General features: G+C 43.7%; 1 protein-coding gene across 4 annotated transcripts in view; it reads right to left on the bottom strand.

The window, feature by feature from the left end:
• Positions 1-3,111: 3,111 nt before the first annotated feature.
• NTF3 (neurotrophin 3) overlaps positions 3,112-19,861 on the bottom strand; it is a 61,730-nt gene continuing 44,980 nt past the window's right edge. For 3 of the 4 annotated variants that reach the window (XM_083616013.1, XM_083616014.1, XM_083616016.1), the window contains exon 2: positions 3,112-4,279. In XM_083616013.1, the coding sequence (XP_083472139.1) occupies positions 3,482-4,279 (798 nt within the window). In that variant the 3' untranslated portion in view covers positions 3,112-3,481. Of the gene's footprint in view, positions 4,280-10,623; positions 10,741-19,861 lie in introns of those variants that run through there. The other variant, XM_083616015.1, reaches the window with a different exon arrangement.

Here is a 19,861-nt window from a genome sequence, read left to right as displayed (position 1 = left end):
GGTAAAGGACCCCTGACAGTTAAGTCCAGTCACAGACGACTCTGGGGTTGCGGTGCTCATCTCGCTTTACTGGCCGAGGGAGCCGACGTTTGTCCACAGTTTTTCCGGGTCATGTGGCCAGCATAACTAAGCCGCTTCTGGTGAAATCAGAGCAGCGCACGGAAATGCCATTTACCTTCCCGCCGGAGCAATACCTATTTATCTACAGTGATACCTCGGGTTAAGAACTTAATTCGTTCTGGAGGTCCATTCTTAATCTGAAACTGTTCTTAACCTGAAGCACCACTTTAGCTAATGGGGCCTCCCGCTGCTGCCGTGCCGCCACCACACGATTTCTGTTCTCATCCTGAAGCAAAGTTCTTAACCCGAGGTACTATTTCTGGGTTAGCGGAGTCCGTAACCTGAAGCGTCTGTAACCCAAGGTACCACTGTACTTGCACTTTGACGTGCTTTCAAATTACTGGGTTGGCAGGAACTGGGACTGAGCAACGGGAGCTCACCCCGTCGAGGGGATTCGAACAGCCGGCCTTCTGATCAGCAAGCCCTAGGCTCTGTGGTTTAGACCACAGCGCTACCTGCGTCCCATACATCAATCCTTAAGTAGCATTAAATATTATGTGTCAGCTTGTCTCTTAGCTCTTCTGTTTGCCTTCCCTTTGGGGACGTTTGTCTTATGGAACCATCTACAAATACTTGACAATTAAAGGTAAAGGTAAAGGGACCCCTGACCATTAGGTCCAGTCATGGCAGACTCTGGGGTTGCGGCGCTCATCTCGCTTTATTGGCCAAGGGAGCCGGCGTACAGCTTCCAGGTCATGAGGCCAGCATGACTAAGCCGCTTCTGGCGAACCAGAGCAGCGCACGGAAATGTCGTTTACCTTCCCGCCGGAGCAGTACCTATTTATCTACTTGCACTTTGACGTGCTTTCAAACTGCTAGGTTGGCAGGAGCAGGGACCGAGCAACAGGAGCTCACCCCGTCGTGGGGATTCGAACTGCCGACCTTCTGATCAGCAAGTCCTAGGCTCTGTGGGTTAACCCACAGCACCACCCACGTCCCTATCTTGACAATTACTAAATCACGTAATACTAGCAGCCTCGAGCCCTGCACTGCTTGCGAATTCTAACACACAAACAAAATCAGTGTAGCTTTGAAAACAATGGTTAAATCAGTGCAGTTTTTAAAGGTTCAGTACCCCATATTGATTCAAAATGACATCTGGTTGTATCCAAGCATAGATGAAAGCCTGCTCCTTGACCTCAGGAACCACCATGCAAAATTTGGTTATGATGTCTTTGGTTATGCCCAACTGCATAGTGAACAAACAAGTTTCCAAACTATACAGTATAGCAGTTTTTCTTTTAGTTTGTAAACTGAATTAAACCATTTCCCCAGCCTCTGCAGCTCCTCCTTAGAAGTAGATGAACATTCAGATGTTCTTTCTCAGGAACATAATGATGGGCAAGGGCAAAAGGTTATGCAAGGAAGCATCGCTGCATCTCTTCATTGGTCCTGTTTCCAGACTAACACAGTAAAACACACTTTGCCACTGAATTCTGATGGAACAGGAGGAGAAACTAGAGACAGATTTCACTTCCCCCAAAATGAAAGAGCAACTCCTCTTAGGGTGTGTGCAGAACTGGGAATCTGACCCAAGTGCAGAAAAACGTAAGAGATTTTTTTCCCTTAATGATATAGAAATCTATGTATAAAAAGGTAAGGTAAAGGGACCCCTGAACATTAGGTCCAGTCGTGACCGACTCTGGGGTTGCGGTGCTCATCTCGCTTTATTGGCCGAGGGAGCCGGCGTACAGCTTCCGGATCATGTGGCCAGCATGACTAAGCCGCTTCTGGCAAACCAGAGCAGCGCATGGAAACGCCGTTTACCTTCCCACCGGAGCGGTACCTATTTATCTACTTGCACTTTTGACGTGCTTTCAAACTGCTAGGTTGGCAGGAGCAGGGACCGAGCAACGGGAGCTCACCCCATCGCGGGGATTCGAACCGCCGACCTTTTGATGAGCAAGTCCTAGGCTCTGTGGTTTAACCCACAGTGCCACCAGCGTCCCTTAAATAACTAAGCGATAAAATAGAAATGACTAGCTACAGGCACCTGTTTCTTCATTCGAAATCTTTCTTTCTTATTGCTGAATTGCTATTAAACCAATATAGTTACAATGAAAACAAACATGAAAACCCAGGAAGGGCTGGAAGGGGGTGAAAGGAAGTGTGGGAGCTGTGTTGCAAACACACATGTCCAGACACATCTGCACGCTAATCCGGAAAGAAAGATCGGCAGACAGAATCAGGATTGATCTAGTAGCTGTTCCATATGACCAGCTATGCAAAATTGAAGGTGGACTGCATTTGAGACCTGGAAGACTTACGAGTGCTCGTTCCACACAAAAGGGGTTTTGCTCAATTTTCAGTATGTCTTTTTCCATTAAAAGTTTTCCAAAACCATTTCAGCAGCTTTGAACGGAACTGGCTTTGATGCCTATTCCAGAAATATATCGTCGTCTATATCTGAACACTGTAGCAACTAAAATCTGAACCGGATTTTCCCCTACTGTACCAATAAACACATAAATGCAATGAAACATCAGGAGTAAAACAGCTTATTCCAAACGGAAGAAGGCTGCTCACATTTTTTTTTAAAGTGCTTATTTTGAGGAATCCCAACTTTTATATATTATATTAATTTTCCACTTGGATTGTTTCTTGGCTTTGGTAAGTTTCTAGGACAAATATTTTAGATTTTTCTCCTAGCCTTCTAAAAGACAAATTGGCACCACTAAAAACAGTTACAAAACAAATGTATTTTTTTAAAAAAAAGAAAAAGAAAACCAAGCCTAAACTTAAATTGCAGGCTTATTAGCAGTGGGTCCGGAACAGTGACACAGAGACAGGATGGGGTGGGGGGTAGGAATAAATGGTAACTCTAATGGTTAAGCTGGCAGAACATACAGAAAATGAATATTATTACTAGTCAATGCTGGCTATAGCCTACATTGATTAATTTTGTTTTTGGGATGAAGGGATACAGTTAAACACTATATATTTAATCTGGAATGGAAAAGCATGTACAAAAGTCTCGGCAACTTGATCTAATTTCTTTTAACAGGTTTACTCCATGAAAGTCAGTGGATTGACAGTTCTGGGCGAAAAAATACCAATGTTACACAAAGATTTTACAGGCAACTTATGGAAGGCTGAAGAGGAACAGAAGTCACAAAAAGTCATGAAAACTGGTGTAGCCAATTGTAGATATCCATACTTTACTGTTTCTTAATTGGTGTTGTTTATGTGCATGCATATATATATGTATATATACATACACATATACATACACACATGGCAGTTTTCTGGAATTTAATAAATAAGGACAACTTATAATATATAAAACAATATAAACATTTATATGCTACATGCATATCATATAATTTAGACATAATAATTTATACGACAGAGAGGCACAGACCTATGTTCGTCCAATTTTTCTGGATAATGCACACACACAAGAAGTGTCTATTCTTATCCATCGCCAGGCTACAAGTTTATTGTTTTCTGAAGTCAATGCTCGTACAAATGTTTGGGATGTTTTGCACTGGGAGTTCCAGTGCTTATCATCTATACCACGGCAGCCACTTTTGGCAGGTTTGGCTTGTTTACACTTTGTTTCATAAAAATATTGCTTGACTGGGGAAGGCCCTGTTCTGATTTCTCCCAGCACAGTAACCTGGTGTCCTCTAATGTCAATGGCAGAAGATTTGTCTGTGACCCATCGGCTCTCACTGTCACACACGGAATACTCCCCGCGATGACTCTTGTTCTCAGCAAACCTCTTCTGCCGAGACGTTTGGTTTGCTGCCACAGAACTGCCAATGTAATCCTCCGTAAGGTATAATGGTGGGGGTTCCAATGGGGTATTGTCACTCAGGAGGACCCTGGGGGAGCTGTAGCGTTTCTGATGTTTTAGTAGTTCTGTATCCATTGAGCTAACCGGTTGGAAATCCAGTTTCACACTTTCATTGCCATCCATATCAGGCTCTGCGGTCTCTGTTTTCTTCATTGTGTCTTGAACGCTATCCTTTATATCTGTGATTTGCTTGGAGATCTTATTTCTTAAGATGTCTGCTTGAATAAGTTTTATAATGAGAGAATTTATTGAATCTTCTGGTAAACTCCCTTGGTCCATGTTGGTAGACTGGATGCCACGGAGATAAGCAAGGAATATCACATAAAACAAGATGGACATCACCTTGTTCACGTGTAAGATCTGAAAAAGAACCAAGAGTCAACTTGGAGACAAACAAATGAGCTTACATAGTCAATAGGTTGGTGGAGGTTGTTTTTCTTTTCATCATTTTCTTTCCAATATTTTGCAGATGCAAAGTTTTACAAACTGTGTGTGCAATACCAAACGGCCAATAAATTCATGCAAGCTTTCCCCCAAATTCATATGGTCATATGAAGCTTCTTTAGACAAACCATTGACTCTTTACGCTCAATATTATCTACTGTGACTGGCCGTAACCCTTTCCAGCCCAGCTGTTCTGGACCCCTATAGCTGGAGGTGCCAGGAATTAACACTGGGCTTTCTGCCTGCTTTCTCATTGAGATTCATTTAACTGGAGAGGCCAAGGATTGAATTTGGGACATACATGTAGACATGCATGGCAAGCATATCATTCCTATTTTTTAAACTCTCAGAAAAATCTGACCTGCACACTGATCTCAGGAGTTCTTGCTGTAAGGGTCTAATTCACGCATACATTCCCCTGATACCAGCTGAATTTTTACATGGCAAAACTGAATCCATGCACGATCCGTAAGCCTGTGTATTCACAGTGTCCCTCGTGGTGGCCACGGAGAAGAGCAAAGATGTGTGCGTTTATTACTAAGTGTACTATTACTAAGTTAGAATCAAATGTTACAGCAGACTTACGACTACCACTAAAAACAAGAATCTCACCCCATCTTCTTCCACTCTGCCTTTGTAACATCATGCAAGTTTCTCACTCCTGCAAATAGCAGCCAATGAAGTGGAGTGGGAAAATCATGTGTGATTATATAACGCATTAAGTATTTCAATATCAGGAGTGAGCAGAAGATAAAACCACTGGCGGGACACCAGTGGACCAGCAGCTAGAGACTGCTGGTTCCTGGGATCTTGCAAAGAAGTCGGAGACTAGTAGACTGACCACTTCCAGCACAGCAGATGTTCTAAGCTGAACATATCAAGATCCCATATTAGTTATGCCTTAAGAATGCTGAGACCCTGACTATGCACTTTTGCTCTGTAAATATAAAACTCATTTTTCTTTCTAGGAAAAGAAAACAGGGTGTGTGTGTGAAGTAGCCTGTTAGCCCACAGTTGCCCTAATGTTTTTCGTAGCATCACTACTTTTAGTTGCATCACTACTTTTAGTTGTAGACTCTGGTCCACAAAACTGTACAATACAGTATAGTAACAGTGCAACTTTAAGTATACTTATTCAGATGTCAGTCATACTGCGCTCCATAGAACTTATTCCCTACCAAGTGTGTTGAGAATTTCAGCCTTAATGTGTTAGCTTTTTGCAACTTGCATCTCTGGACCAGTTAACAGCAGCTTTCTGCTCTGGATGGGGGAGGGAGAAATGACTGTCAACGTGCAGGCTGCCCTTTTATGGTCAAGAAATGTGTTTTCCTCATTCCCATATTTTGTTATGAAATGAGCTCACCTAAGTCTAGACTACGTTTTCCTTAATACTTAAATGACAATTTCTTGCTGTTCTGTAAAAACAGAAGTCTGTGGAGAAAACATTGGGGTTTCTAACTGTAGATCACAGGAATGGAAGGACCGGCACTATTGCTGAAGCAAGTTAAATGTGAAATGGTAACCCAGATCTCACAAAGGTGGGAGAAAAGAGTGGTTAGAGCTTCTAGCACAGCTGATATCAACTGGAGAATGAAAACTGTCCAGCTGCTGCACTCCACCAAACTAAGCTTGTCCAACAGAAGGCATGGAACCATCAGATATCAACAGTTATGTCAGTGTTGTAGAAAAAGGTCAGGTGACTACGCTTTGGTAGGAGTAAAACTGTTCCTCAACTACACAACATCAAACTTATCAGATTGCTTTTTTTTTTTTTTACAAAGAAGTCCTTTAAAAAAGGCATTTGTGCACATTCCCCCTTTTTATGAATGCTTTCCCCCCAAAAATAAGCTCTTGTGCAGTTTTTGGCTGTCACAAAATTTGGAGAAGTGCAAATTTTGAAGGGCAGCTGCATTTCAGTTTGCAGTCTGCCTCAGGAAGCGTGAATTAGGTAAAATGCAAAGTGGACCAAGTTTCTCCTTATCCCAAGCTGCAGTCTGTTGCTTTCTATGTACAGTAATTTTTCTTTTTCCCTGTGGTGAACCATTTCCCCATGCGGTCAAGTCCAGGGTCAGTTTTACTGCTTCAGCCCCTGCCTGTGGCCTCTCTTCATATTTCTCAAATCTTTGCACTCCACAGATAAGTGAGTGCAAATAACTAATTAGGGATGAGCTCAATAGTCCAGTAGTAGAGGTCTGGCTTTTCCACTCTTGGCTGAATGGAAGCCTGTGGATTGACCACAGGCTCAAGAGATTGGCAGGATACTTTGTCGTCGTCGTCCCGTCCCCCCCATTACAGAGAAAATGCTGCTATTGCTGTATTTCACTACTTTGGGGGATGTGTGTGTTAATAACCTTCTCTCTTCTACTATAAATTAAGTTATTAAAATTTTAATGCTACTTTCCAACTAGTCTGGACACTTACTTCTTTGTAGAAAGGAGGAAGAAGGACATGGCAAGAGAAGATTCTCCCTTTTCTCCTACCCCCTGCCTCCATGGAAGAACAGCCCTTGCATCCCCATTCCCAACCTCCAAGGAAGCTGCCCAGCTTGAGCAGAGGCGAGTTTATGAATTGGTTGCATAGTACAAAAACCAAGTGTGGCTGCTTCTGTTGCAGCACCTCTGCTACTGCTAGGAAGACTCTGCCAGAAGCAGATGGGCAGCTGTAGATGTAACGGTCTTCTGCCTTCCATGGAGCCAAATCCAGTAGAAGCTGTCCAGCACCAATGGTGCCCTTAGGGCCGGAAAGAAAAGCTTGTCCACTCTTTTGGACTTCTTCCACCAATCTGCTGAGCAGCATCCAGGGGGAGGGGAGCTCACTGGACGACTGCATGTAGCATTTGCAAGATTACGGAGAAGCCACAGAGACTGTATTAGAAGGAACAAACTTTACTTAGCGGTGTGCTGCTAGCAAACTTAGCTTTCTTTCCCTGCTGGTGACACCCAGAACTGATTCCTGCCTCCCTCCCCCCCTCCCAATACAACCATTTCTAAATGACTTTAGTTCCTGCTCACACTACAGCTGAAAGCTCCTCTGCAGGAGCTGTCACATTTGTGCAGCCCCAGTAAAGCCCCAGTTTGGTTTATCATTTAACACAAGCCAGTGTTTTCCAATCAAACGCAAATTGCAATAAGGAAAGTAAAAAGCCTGTCGGAAAAGCCACTTACTGGCTGCATTATCGCCATTTTGATTTAGCACCAGGCATTTCTTGTGCTTCCTTTAGGAGCAGAACGTCCAAACTGCAAGTTGGCAACTGATTAAGGACCATCTGCACAGGCCAGTAGGTCCAGAGTGAGACAATATTAAGAGCCTGGAAAAGGCTACGGCCTTTGGCAGAAAATAAAGTGAGAGTCTAGTAAGTGAGAGTCAACGTAAACACTGAAAGCTGATGCATCTGGAGAATCATTATCCTGAGCTTGAGATATTAAAAGGAAGGGAGAATGTTAGGAAGTAGTGATATCTAACCAGACCCCTGGGGATCTAAAACCTTTGCTTACACACATTTTATTAAAGTTAAACAAACATATATTGGGTGGGAAACGGATATGAACCTGAAACAGGAAATGGTCCAAAATGCAGAAATGCACACAGAGATAGGAAGCACTCTCCTCTCTCCATGAGCAATTCTCAAACTGCGTGAACACAAGAAACAAATAATTAAACACATCCAAGGTTCTTATCCATGGGGGGGGGGGTTCTTATCCTACCATATTTTTGCATAATTCGTTGTCTGGACTTGGCCCCTTCCAATCAACCTCTTCTGGAGAGTGATCATTCACTTGCATCAGGTGTGATTGATTGATTGGTTGACTGATTGATTGATTCAGTTATTCCCAGTGCAGAGATGCAGCAGGACCCACATTAAGAGGAAGCTGCTGCTATTTTCAGGAAAGACTACAAAAGTAATGGATTTAGTAACCTCTGCTTGAATCACCTCCTTCCAATCAAGAAGAATGCTCAGGTCAGTGAACTGGGTGGATACAAAGAAAGCAGACAATTCTTAATCTTCTACTGAGCAAGAGCAAACTTTTGGGGGATATCAGAATGATGCGTCTCCAAACGCAACTTCTAAAAAGTCTGCCCCAGCTATCAAAAGGAAAACAGCACTCTGCACGCTTCCAGACATGTCCAATGACTTATTTGGGTAGAGTCCTTTTTAAGAAAAACCTTCTTTCCAAATAGAAACTATCAAATCTCCCACCCAGCCCTTGCATTGTACACAAAATGTTCCTGCTATGCTTTATTCTTTGCTTTGCATGAAATTTAGTTATCGTATTTTTCGCTCTATAAGACGCACCAGACCACAAGTTCTTGCAGGAGGAAAACAAGAAAAAAAATATTCTGAATCTCAGAAGCCAGAACAGCAAGAGGGATCTCTGTGCAGCAAAAGCAGCAATCCCTCTTGCTGTTCTGTCTTCTGGGATAGCTGCACAGCCTGCACTCGCCCCATAAGACGCACACACATTTCCCCTTACTTTTTAGGAGGGAAAAAGTGAGTCTTATAGAGCAAAAAATACGGTAATAAATGAACATTGCCCCATACTTTACAGATGCAATATTTACTGTGAGCCATGGCACACAAATACTAGTGAAACGCCATAGTTTAACTATGGCTTGAGATGATTTGTAAACAGGGCCAATGAAATTAATGGACAACAAGCTGAAGAAGGACAAAAGTGCTACAAACAACCCATTGTTATGGAATTCACTGCTGTAAGACATACTGCAGGGATCCTTAATGTAGGTGACTCTTTTAAAAAGATCAGAGTCATTCATGTAGGAGAGAGAATATTTGGGAGGAAAGTCCTATCAACGACTATTCACTGTCAGCTGAATGGGAGCCTCCATGTGAAGCACTTTACCTAAATATCATCTGTTTCCGTATCAAACAGTCGGTGCCTATCAACATTTTTGCAGCATATTCTCCTCCGCAGAGACTTCGGAGGGGATCCCTGTCACCATCGTACGGATTAGTGCTGAAAGGAGATTACTGTAATTGCACAGTACATTGCCATACAACTAGCTCCAATAACGGTTCCCTTGTCATCATATCAATGGAGAACTAAGGGGTATCCTGTTCCCACAGCGGCCAGGCATAAACCCATGGAAAGCCAGAGAACCCTGCAAACAGCAGAAATCTCCTGCTCATGCAGACATATCATGGAGTTACAGATAGGTAGCCGTGTTGGTCTGCCATAGTCAAAACAAAAAAAAATATTTCTTCCAGTAGCACCTTAAAGACCAACTAAGTTAGTTCTTGGTATGAGCTTTCGTGTGCATGCACACTTCTTCAGATACACTGAAACAGAAGTTGCCAGATCCTTCTATATAGTGAGAAGGTGGGGAGGGGTATTACTCAGAAGGGTGGTGGGAATGGGTGATTGGCAGATAGCTGTGATGAGCCTGTTGACGACTCTTAATGACTCTTGTATAATGAGATAAGAATCCAATGTCTTAAAACCATGGAGAGACCTGGTCTGAACAAAGACATTGGATTCTTATCTCATTATACATGACAAAGCCATTTTTCACCTTCTCACCCCTTGCTTTTTCCTGTAAGACCTATTGCAGTCGTTAAGAGTCGTCAACAGGCTCATCACAGCTATCTGCCAATCACCCATTCCCACCACCCTTCTGAGTAATACCCCTCCCCACCTTCTCACTATATAGAAGGATCTGGCAACTTCTGTTTCAGTGTATCTGAAGAAGTGTGCATGCACACGAAAGCTCATACCAAGAACTAACTTAGTTGGTCTTTAAGGTGCTACTGGAAGAAAAAAATATGGAGTGTAAAATCAGTGAGCAATCAAGAAAATAAAACCGTGTTCTATGGTAAGCCTTCTTGGAAGGGTTTTCTTAAACTCAGCATATAAATGTTTTAAATGAATTAAAATAACACCATATCTGTCAACTTACAGATTTGAAAATAAGGGACCAGCAGCCTCAAAAATATGGAATCAACAATTACTTTGATAAAATACATATTTTGTTGCGTGCAAATGGCTTTAGATACCTATTAGGTCCATAAATTACCATATCGCACATATTCAACACAAAAAAACAGCAACAATTTGTTGTTGACAAAGGACAGCTGGAAATAGAAAGGGCCCCATTACCTTCAGTAGCTTATTTAAGGGACATCCATCAATAAGGGACAGCAGCGGGACATGGCGCTGGAATAAGGGACTGTCCCGCCAAATAAGGGACACTTGACAGCTATGAATAACACAACCTTAACATATTTAAACATCAGAATTTCTTACCCTATCTCAAGATTCAGAGGTGTTCACAATGGCAAGGCTCTTGTTAACCTGCACCTGGCTGGAAGAAAAACTTAGCTAGTGAATAGGAATCGAGTCTCACACTAGGAAAACGGCACAAATGGCACTGCATAGCAACAATATCAATGCTGATTTATGCGATTGCGTAGATTTCAAAATACTGTTATGGGCTACCATGCCTGAATTCCAAGTACTTCTAACTCTGTGTGACTTTGCAATTAACAATGAATGCTAATTTATGGAAAATCAGTGGCCAATTGAGAGATCAAATCATACCAGCAAGAGGGTGGGATGAAGTTATGAAACTGTCTGTCTTAGTCTGAGTAGGGACCAAGATTCTTAGAAAGGAGACTGTATGAATTTGGCCAGAAAATGATAGAATAGTTCTGGCTTTAAGGGTCTCAGCAAGCTGCTGGCTGCTGGTGGGGGCAGACAACCAACAGTATGAGACATCTCTGCTAGAATATATGCACCAGTTCCCATATGCTACTGGCTCAGATTGGTATATAAAGCCCTGAAGAACTAGGGTCCCACATATCTTAAAGACCAATTGAACGCTTACATCACAGCTCAGTCCCTAAGAGCATCCAGTTTCCCTCCATATCACAGAAGCTAAACTAGCTTCAAGTAGATACCAGGTATTTAATTCTGTTGCTCCCTTGCTATAGAATACTTTTCCAGCAGAAATTCGGCAGGCATTCTTGATTCTGACGCTGAGGCGTCTCTCAGTTATTTTTTTATTCCGCCTGCAACTGCTTAAAACATTCTGAATTAGCAAGTCATTTTTCCGATTATGTTGTACTATTTCAAATGCAGTTTTATGTTTTATTGTTGCACACCACATTGACGTTTTACGATCTGGTGGCATATAAATACTTTTATAAATGAAAGAAACAAAGCACTACAGAAGAAACAGTGGGCAATATTTAATCATTCTCAGCAAATTTCAATGGGGACGCTCCAAATATGACTTCTAATTGTGTATCACCCACTCAGTAAAGCAACATCTGCCTCCCATCCGAAATACCAACTTGGAACAAAAAATTTCTGGAGGATAAGAAGAGAACTTGCATGGCAAGCTTCCCTAGGGAGTGCATTCTGAAGAGCAGATCCCATTGCACCTTCACGCCACTCTCAAACTTATGTAGGGTTTTTAATTAGAGCAGGTATTCTTCTGAAGATCTCGGCATATGGGTTTCATTCTATTCTTCTTCCTGTAGTCTATCCCTGCCACCAGACATCTGTTCTCAATTACCACTTCCTCACCCAGGCCTGGCAGAAAAAAGTAGAGCTGGGTGTAATCAACTTATTGGTGCCATTTTTTTTACAGGCAGCTTTTTGCCACCCAAGTGGTGGTAAGATCACGCCAGATCTCCAAATACACTGCTCCTAGAAGTTTCATGTAGATGTTGAAGAATGTGGTGGACAGGATCAGATCTTGAGGAGCTCCACTAGACAAATTCCACAAAGCAGTGCAAAGCATAAATGCATCAACATTACTTTCTGGGATCTTAATAATAATAATAATAATAATTTATTATTTATACCCCGCCCATCTGGCTGGGCCTCCCCAGCCACTCTGGGCGGCTTCTATAAAAACCAAAAATACAGTAAAAACCAAAAATACAGTAAAATCTTCCTAACAAGGAGTCTGCACATTGCAATGCCTCAATGGTAGCAACAGAGATCCAAGAAAATCAGCCTGCTTGGATAGGCTCCTATATATCTCTTGACATAGATCCAGTGCTTTTATAAAAAAAAATGTTTAGGGGTACTCTCATTTTCCTACTCATATTGAAATACTGCACCTCAATGAGGTCAAACTTAGATTCACAAAATGTTTACGGGTTTACGACGTACCCCTGCATCCCCCCAGAAAAAAAGCACTGCATAGATCAGGGGTCAGCAAACTTTTTCAGCAGGGGGCCGGTCCATTGCCCCTCAGACCTTGTGGGGGGCCGGACTATATATTGGATTAAAAAAATGAATGAATTCCTATGCCCAGCAAATAACCCAGAGATGCATTTTAAATAAAAGTACACATTCTACTCATGTAAAAACACGCTGATTCTCGGACCGTCCGCAGGCCGGATTGAGAAGATCATTGGGCCGGATCCGGCCCCCAGGCTTTAGTTTGCCTACCCATGGCATAGATCCACCAGTTAACCAACGCAATTGCCAACCAAAACGTAGCCTGAAATCAGATTGATATAGATCTATATGATCATTTCCCTCCTGAATGTCCCAGAGCCAAACCGCTACCACCCCATCCTTTCAGAGGAAGGGTAAGGTAGAAATTTAACAAACAAATAAACTTTGCCCATAAAACTGACCAGATTAGTTAGATTCAGGGGATCTAAGGATAACTTCTAAAGTAGAAAACACACAATTGCCTCCTTCAAGAGAGGAGGATAGGAGTCCCTCCCTAAGAGAGGAAACCATCACAGAATGGACCAAAGTGAGTAGCTCAACTTGACTGGCTACAGTCAGCCAAGTTTGTGTGTGAAACTGGCTAGAGACCCCCAAGAACTCTGTTAATGTCCTCTGGGAAAATCACTCAAATTCAGCCAAGCAACTACAGCCAGTGGAGATCAATATGGCATTCAAGTTGTAAATTCAGGTCCCAAGATGTGGGGGAAGATCCAAAAGGCAAACGGAAACACAATGAATTATGTTTTTCATAAAATTTATATACTGTTTGACTATCAAAATAAAAACAAATTATGCTTGGCAGGTGAACTGCCATTTAGGCAAAAATAAGGGTGCATACAAAAAAGCAAAAAGATAAAAACAGCAATACTTAATTATCAAAATCCCAAAGGCAGCCTGCGCATAGTAACTAATGACACAACTAATGGGCCATTTCAGTTGGGATTTAGGCCCAGCTTTGGCACCTAAACTGCTTTGGTTGCCCTGTATGATGACCTCTGCCAGCAGAGAAAGAAATGTGTCCCTCTTAATTCTCCTTGACCTCTCAGTGGCTTTTGATACCATCAACCACAGTATCCTTCTGGAGCAGACGTCCGAGTTAGGGGTGTGTGGCACCGCTTTGTGATGGTTCTGGTTCTACTTGGGTGATCATTCCCAAGGGTGATGCTTGAGGAGTACTCTTTGGGCCCCTGAAGCCTTCAATGTGGGGTTCCCCAGGGTTCAGTTTTATCCCCTATACTGTTCAACATCTACATCAGGGGTCACCAAGGTTTACCGTATATACTCGAGTATAAGCCGACTTTCTCAGCATATTTTTAATCCTGAAAAAGCCCCCCTCGGCTTATACTCGAGTGAGGCGGGTGGCGGCGACGAAGGGACAAGCGGCCCAAAAGGAGCCCTTTCTCGCCGCTGGTCCCACCGCCGCCCGCCTCTCACAAGGGCAGGCACAGGAGCCGCGGTTGGGAGAGGCGCAGCTGCTTTCGGGCTGCTCCTTCCTCCTTCGCCACCCTTGCCGCTGTCTGCGATGGCGGCGGAGGAACAAGCAGCCCAAAAGCAGCCCTTTTGGGCTGCTTGTTCTTCCTCCACCGCTGCCGCTACCACCAGGTTTATGGTGTGGTGAACCGGCTTATACTCGAGTGAATAAGTTTCCCCAGTTTTTTGTGCTAAAATTAGGTGCCTCGGCTTATATTCAGGTCGGCTTATACTCGAGTATATACGGTATCTATCGGTCCCACGGAGATCCCTCCATGGGCTGGATCGTGTGCGCGCCTGTGGTTTTCAGCACCTGCATCTACACAGACATGATTTTTTGCGCCGCGGAAGCGAGTCCCTGCGCCGCGATGCACTGGTTTAGCGCAGTGCGCGAGCATGCAGCTCAGTTCGGGAGCGGCTCATGGGCCGGTCAAACGACCTCTGCAGGCCGCTTCCGGCCCATGGGCCTTAGGTTGCTGACTCCTGATCTACATGAAACTGCTGGCGTTATCCATAAATCTGGAGTACATTGTCAAGAGTATGCTGATGGCACACCGCTCTACTTCTCTTTGCATCTGCAGGTGGGTTGGATGAGAGTCAATAAACTGAAGCTCAATCCAGATTAAGACTGGGGAACTAATAGGGGGCAGTTCTCTAGACTGGATGGCTGGCAGGTTGCCTGCTCTTGATGGGGTTACACTTCCTCTGAAGGAGTGGGTATATAGCTTCAGGGTTCTTCTGGATCCATGGCTGCTCTTGAAACTTGGGTGGCCTCCGTGGCACTGAGTTCCTTCCATCAGTTCCAGCGGGGGGCCCAGCTGTGCCCCTATCTGGACAAAGGTAAAGGTAAAGGGACCCCTGACCATTAGGTCCAGTCGTGACCGACTCTGGGGTTGTGGCGCTCATCTCGCTTTACTGGCCGAGGGAGCCGGCGTACAGCTTCCGGGTCATGAGGCCAGCATGACTAAGCCGCTTCTGGCGAACCAGAGCAGCGCACGGAAATGCCGTTTACCTTCCCGCCGGAGCAGTACCTATTTATCTACCTGCACTTTGACGTGCTTTCGAACTGCTAGGTGGGCAGGAGCAGGGACCGAGCAATGGGAGCTCACCCCGTCGTGGGGATTCAAACTGCCAACCTTCTGATCGGCAAGCCCTAGGCTCTGTGGTTTAACCCACAGCACCACCCACGTCCTGCCCCTATCTGGATAGGGATAGCCTAACGTCTGCAGTCTATGCTCTGGTAGCCACTAGGTTAGATTACTTCAAAATATTAGACTTGGGGCTGCCTCAGAAGACATTTCAGAAACTTCAGCTGCTGCAAGATTCAGCAGTCAAGTTACTCATTGGGGCAAGACGGTTTGAGCATATAACGCCAATCCTCACCCAATTGCACTTACGGCCAATCAGTTTCTGTTCTGAATTCAAAGTGCTGTTCTTGACCATATAAGGAGAGCAGATTTAGATTTAGCAAGTTTATTTCTATTATATATGGTAAGCCATTTAAGTCAGTGATGGCCAAACTTGGCCCTCCAGCTGTTTTGGGACCAAAATTCCCATCATCCCTGACCACTGGTCTTGTTAGTTAGGGGTGATGGAAGTTGTAGTCGCAAAACAGCTAGAGGGCCGAGTTTGGCCATCACTGATTTAAGTTGTTTTAGCTGTTTTAATAAACTAAATTTGGCTTACTTTTATGTGGAGTTTAGAAATATTTTCTATATTGCAGTAAACAAAAATGAAAACTTTTGCCATATTAATTATACATGCCATCCAAATGTCCCAACGGTCTAATCCAGTGGTTCCCAAACTTTTTCAGCCCCCACCCCACCCTGGCTTGGTTACATAAACTCTCCCCCTGCGCCACCCTAAAAAAAACCATTGTTCTGAACAGTAGTTTGCATGACCCACGAAGGAAGATTATAACACAATAAACTTCAGAACAGTAACAATTAATTGCACATTTGTTCAAAACCCAAATAAAACTATGTTGTTTAATTAATTAAACATCGGTGAACAAGACTACCCCAGTGTGTCAGAACATTTGTGGTAATTTTATTGAGTATCCAAAACATTAGATCAACGGAGGATGAATAATAATAAAGCCTTGAAGGGAAGGCAGAAATTACATAAACACAAATTAAAGAACAAATAGCAGCAACAGAGGTTGCAGCCAGTGTTGGAAACTCAGATATACAAGCTAGCTGCAACACCTCTATCCTTAGCAGAAGCATTCAGTGTCTTCTGTTTAGCTATTAAAGGCACAAAAACTCCCCCCCCCCCGGATCCTACATAGGTTGCCACATCCTACTCACAGCCTTCTCATTAACTTCACTTTTAATGAAAAAGTATTTTAAAGACATCGACAGCTCATCTGGCTTTAGGATGGGCTTTGGATTGCTGTTTACCATATTTTTCTGTGTATAACACACACCCCGTGTATAAGACGACCCCTATTTTTTGGGACACCAAATTAGGGAAATGGAGGGGGGGATTGCCCAGAGTTGTTGAGCTTTTGGGGGGGATTGCCACCAATCGCTCACCCGCCTGACCACCGCTGCCAATCACACGCCTCGCCGAAGCCACCAATCGTCCGCCCGCTCACCGCCAACTGCCCGCCCAATTGCCGCAGCAGCAGCAGCCAATCGTCAGCAGGCCTTGTCGCAGTCACCAATCACCCGCCCAATCGCCACTGACAATCTCCTGCTCGTGGCTGCCACCAATTGCCCGTTCCCCCATGCACTATCTGTGTATAAGACGGCTCCCAATTTTTTACATTTCCTTACAATAAAAAAAAAATCGGAAAAATACAGAACTCTGCAACAATCTAAACTCTGCTTAGCTGAGAGCAAGTGTCACTGAATTCAATAGTATATTCTTCTGCTAGACTTCTAATGTCAATTCTGGGACACATTATATCACCCCACCAATTCTAGCATGAAACAGCAGTGGGTGAAATAATTTTGTGCAAGAACCTTTGTCCACCACTGAAGAGCGCACTGAGCCCCAGAAAGCAAAATACCTTTTAGAAAGTGGTAGGAGGTATTCAAAAGCTTGGGAGAAATCCCAGATCACAGGAACCCTGGAGAAGGCAGAACATCAACTGCCTCAAGGGATCACAAAGGCACCACCCATCTTATATATGTTTACTCACAGAAGTAAGTTTTACTGTGTTTTCTGGTGCTTGCACCCAAAAACAGGATCCAAGGAAGGGAGTTGTTTTTGTGTGCCCTGGGGGCACACAATTCGCATTTGCAGGGAGATCTTTTTGGCTGGAATTGTAAAAATCAACACCAGAATTGAGTTCACTGTTGACATTCCAGGCTGAGGAATGAGACCATACTGGTGCAACAAGCTTAGCGTCATCGTGGACTGAGCAACTGTGACACAAACTTGGAACACAAACCCAGTTAAGAAAAGTCTTTGAGTCCCATCCCTATTCATCCCCAAGGGGAAATAAGCCCCAAACTCACACACACACACACACACACACACACACACACACACACAAACATACCACCGTGTGATCCTTGGATGAAAGGCAGTATTATATTATATTATATTATATTATATTATATTATATTATATTATATTATATAGTTGTTGTTGTTGTTGTTGTTAACACCTATTGGTTAGTGCCTAGTGTATCACTAGAGCTAAGTTGTACACTTCACACCACTGCAACTATTTTTAAAGGGGGGGTGAATAATATTTGTTTGGTGAAATGCTATATACTTAATAACAAGAGCAGACAATACAAATGAGGCACTTTAAAAAGGTGGAAACTGTGCCAGTTCATTGATATTGCAACACAGCAATGTGCCACCATTTTGAGATTAATTTTCTTAAACATCGCGTTCTTCATTAAGCAGAATATATCTGTCCCCTTCTAGCAACAGATCTAACATTGCCTGAGTTGTTAAAACTTTCAAAAATGGTGACAGATTTGACTTCCCTTCACCTGAAACATCTTCATTATGTTTGTACGATTATCAGACTATGGAGATCCTGGACTGAGTCATTACATCAGCCACGGGGACTCGCGCTGAAAACCCTACATATCTCACATCTTTTCTGCAGCTATTATAATGAACTGTTACTTTGGATGGGAAAAACAAAAGGCCAAACTCCTGTGCACTTTGAGAGCAGAGTATGAAGTTTCTTCTACGGGCCTCTACCATAACATAGACCACAGAGCCACCCGTGTTCCTTCTAACCATTATGCCATGCTGCCTCTCCAATGATCGAGCAGGAAAATCCGACAGGAGCTGAGAAGGGTCAGAATGAATCTTCCCCTGTTGGTGAAGGTGATAAAGCTGATGTACAGTTAATTACAGGAGGCACAGAACTACGCATTGTGAATAAAAGGTCGCAGGAGAGCAACTGAGAGACAACTGCAGGCAAAAAACTAAGTGCTGTATGCAAGTGCTTATATAAAGGTAAAGGGACCCCTGACCATTAGGTCCAGTCGTGACCGACTCTGGGGTTGCGGCGCTCATCTTGCTTTACTGGCTGAGGGAGCCGGCGTACAGCTTCCGGGTCATGTGGCCAGCATGACTAAGCCGTTTCTGGCGAACCAGAGCAGCGCATGGAAACATCGTTTACCTTCCCGCCGGAGTGGTACCTATTTATCTACTTGTACTTTGACGTGCTTTCGAACTGCTAGGTTGGCAGGAGCAGGGACCGAGCAACGGGAGCTCACCCCGTCGCGGGGATTCGAACCGCCGACCTTCTGATCAGCAAGTCCTAGGCTCTGTGGTTTAACCCACAGCGCCACCCGCGTCCCTCACAAGTGCTTATACGCTAATGCTAAAAGCCTCTGGACCATGATAGGTAAACTAGAGTGCTTGGTCTTACAGGATAGCCTCTAATGGGAACAATGGGAATGTGGTGGAACACAGAAAACCAGTGGGACACAGTTGTGTCTATGGACACAAAATCTACTGGAAGGGCCTACTGGAGGTGGTGTCACTATGTACATCAAAGAGAGCAGTGAGTCCAGCAAACTGGAAACCCCCAAAGGGACAGATGACTCCACATAATCATTGTGGGCACTGGTGCCAGGACCCATGAGTAATTTAGCACTGGAAACATGCTCTCATCCCCCTGAAATGCTTAGGAAGATCTTATACAAGGGTAGGCAAACCAAGGCCCGGGGGCCGGATCCGGTGCAATCGCCTTCTAAATCCAGCCCGCGTGTTTTTACATGAGTAGAATGTGTCCTTTTATTTAAAATGCATCTCTGGGTTATTTGTGGGGCATAGGAATTTGTTCGTTTTTTTCTTCAAAATATAGTCTGGCCCTCAACAAGGTCTGAGGGAAAGTGGAAAAAAGTTTGCTGACCCCTGATCTTATAGAAGGTACCCCGAGAGTCATCTAGTCCACTTTCTGTAATGCAAGAATCACAGCTAAAAAATCCCTGACAGATGTTGGATCACAGGCTTTGGAAAGCAGTGGCAAACACATGTGGCAGCAGCTTCAGAGGGAGGGAAGGTATAACTTGAGATTTCTTGGAGACACTCCAACTCTGCTCTCTGAGTGTGCAAGGTGCATACAACCTCATTTGGCAACACAGCTGAACCACCCATTTCAACACCCTGTTACAAGAACAATACTTCCAGCTGCAACCATACTGCAACTAGGGATGGGCATTATCTGCCAAATCTGCTTTCTTATTTATGTGCATTTTTTTTCTTTAAAAAAAGATCTCTACCCCTTTAATTAAAAATAATCAGCTATTTATTTATTTGTTTGTTTGTTTGTTTGTTTGTTTGTTTGTAAAGGGTTTCTCATTTTCCAGTCTTTCCAAAGTTCTGTTCTCCAC

Source organism: Podarcis filfolensis (genome assembly GCF_964270895.1).
Source record: "Podarcis filfolensis genome assembly, chromosome: 5".
NCBI lineage: Eukaryota > Metazoa > Chordata > Lepidosauria > Squamata > Lacertidae > Podarcis > Podarcis filfolensis.
The sequence above is the reverse complement of the archived record's forward strand: the minus strand, read 5'-3'. Positions and strand labels throughout refer to the sequence as shown.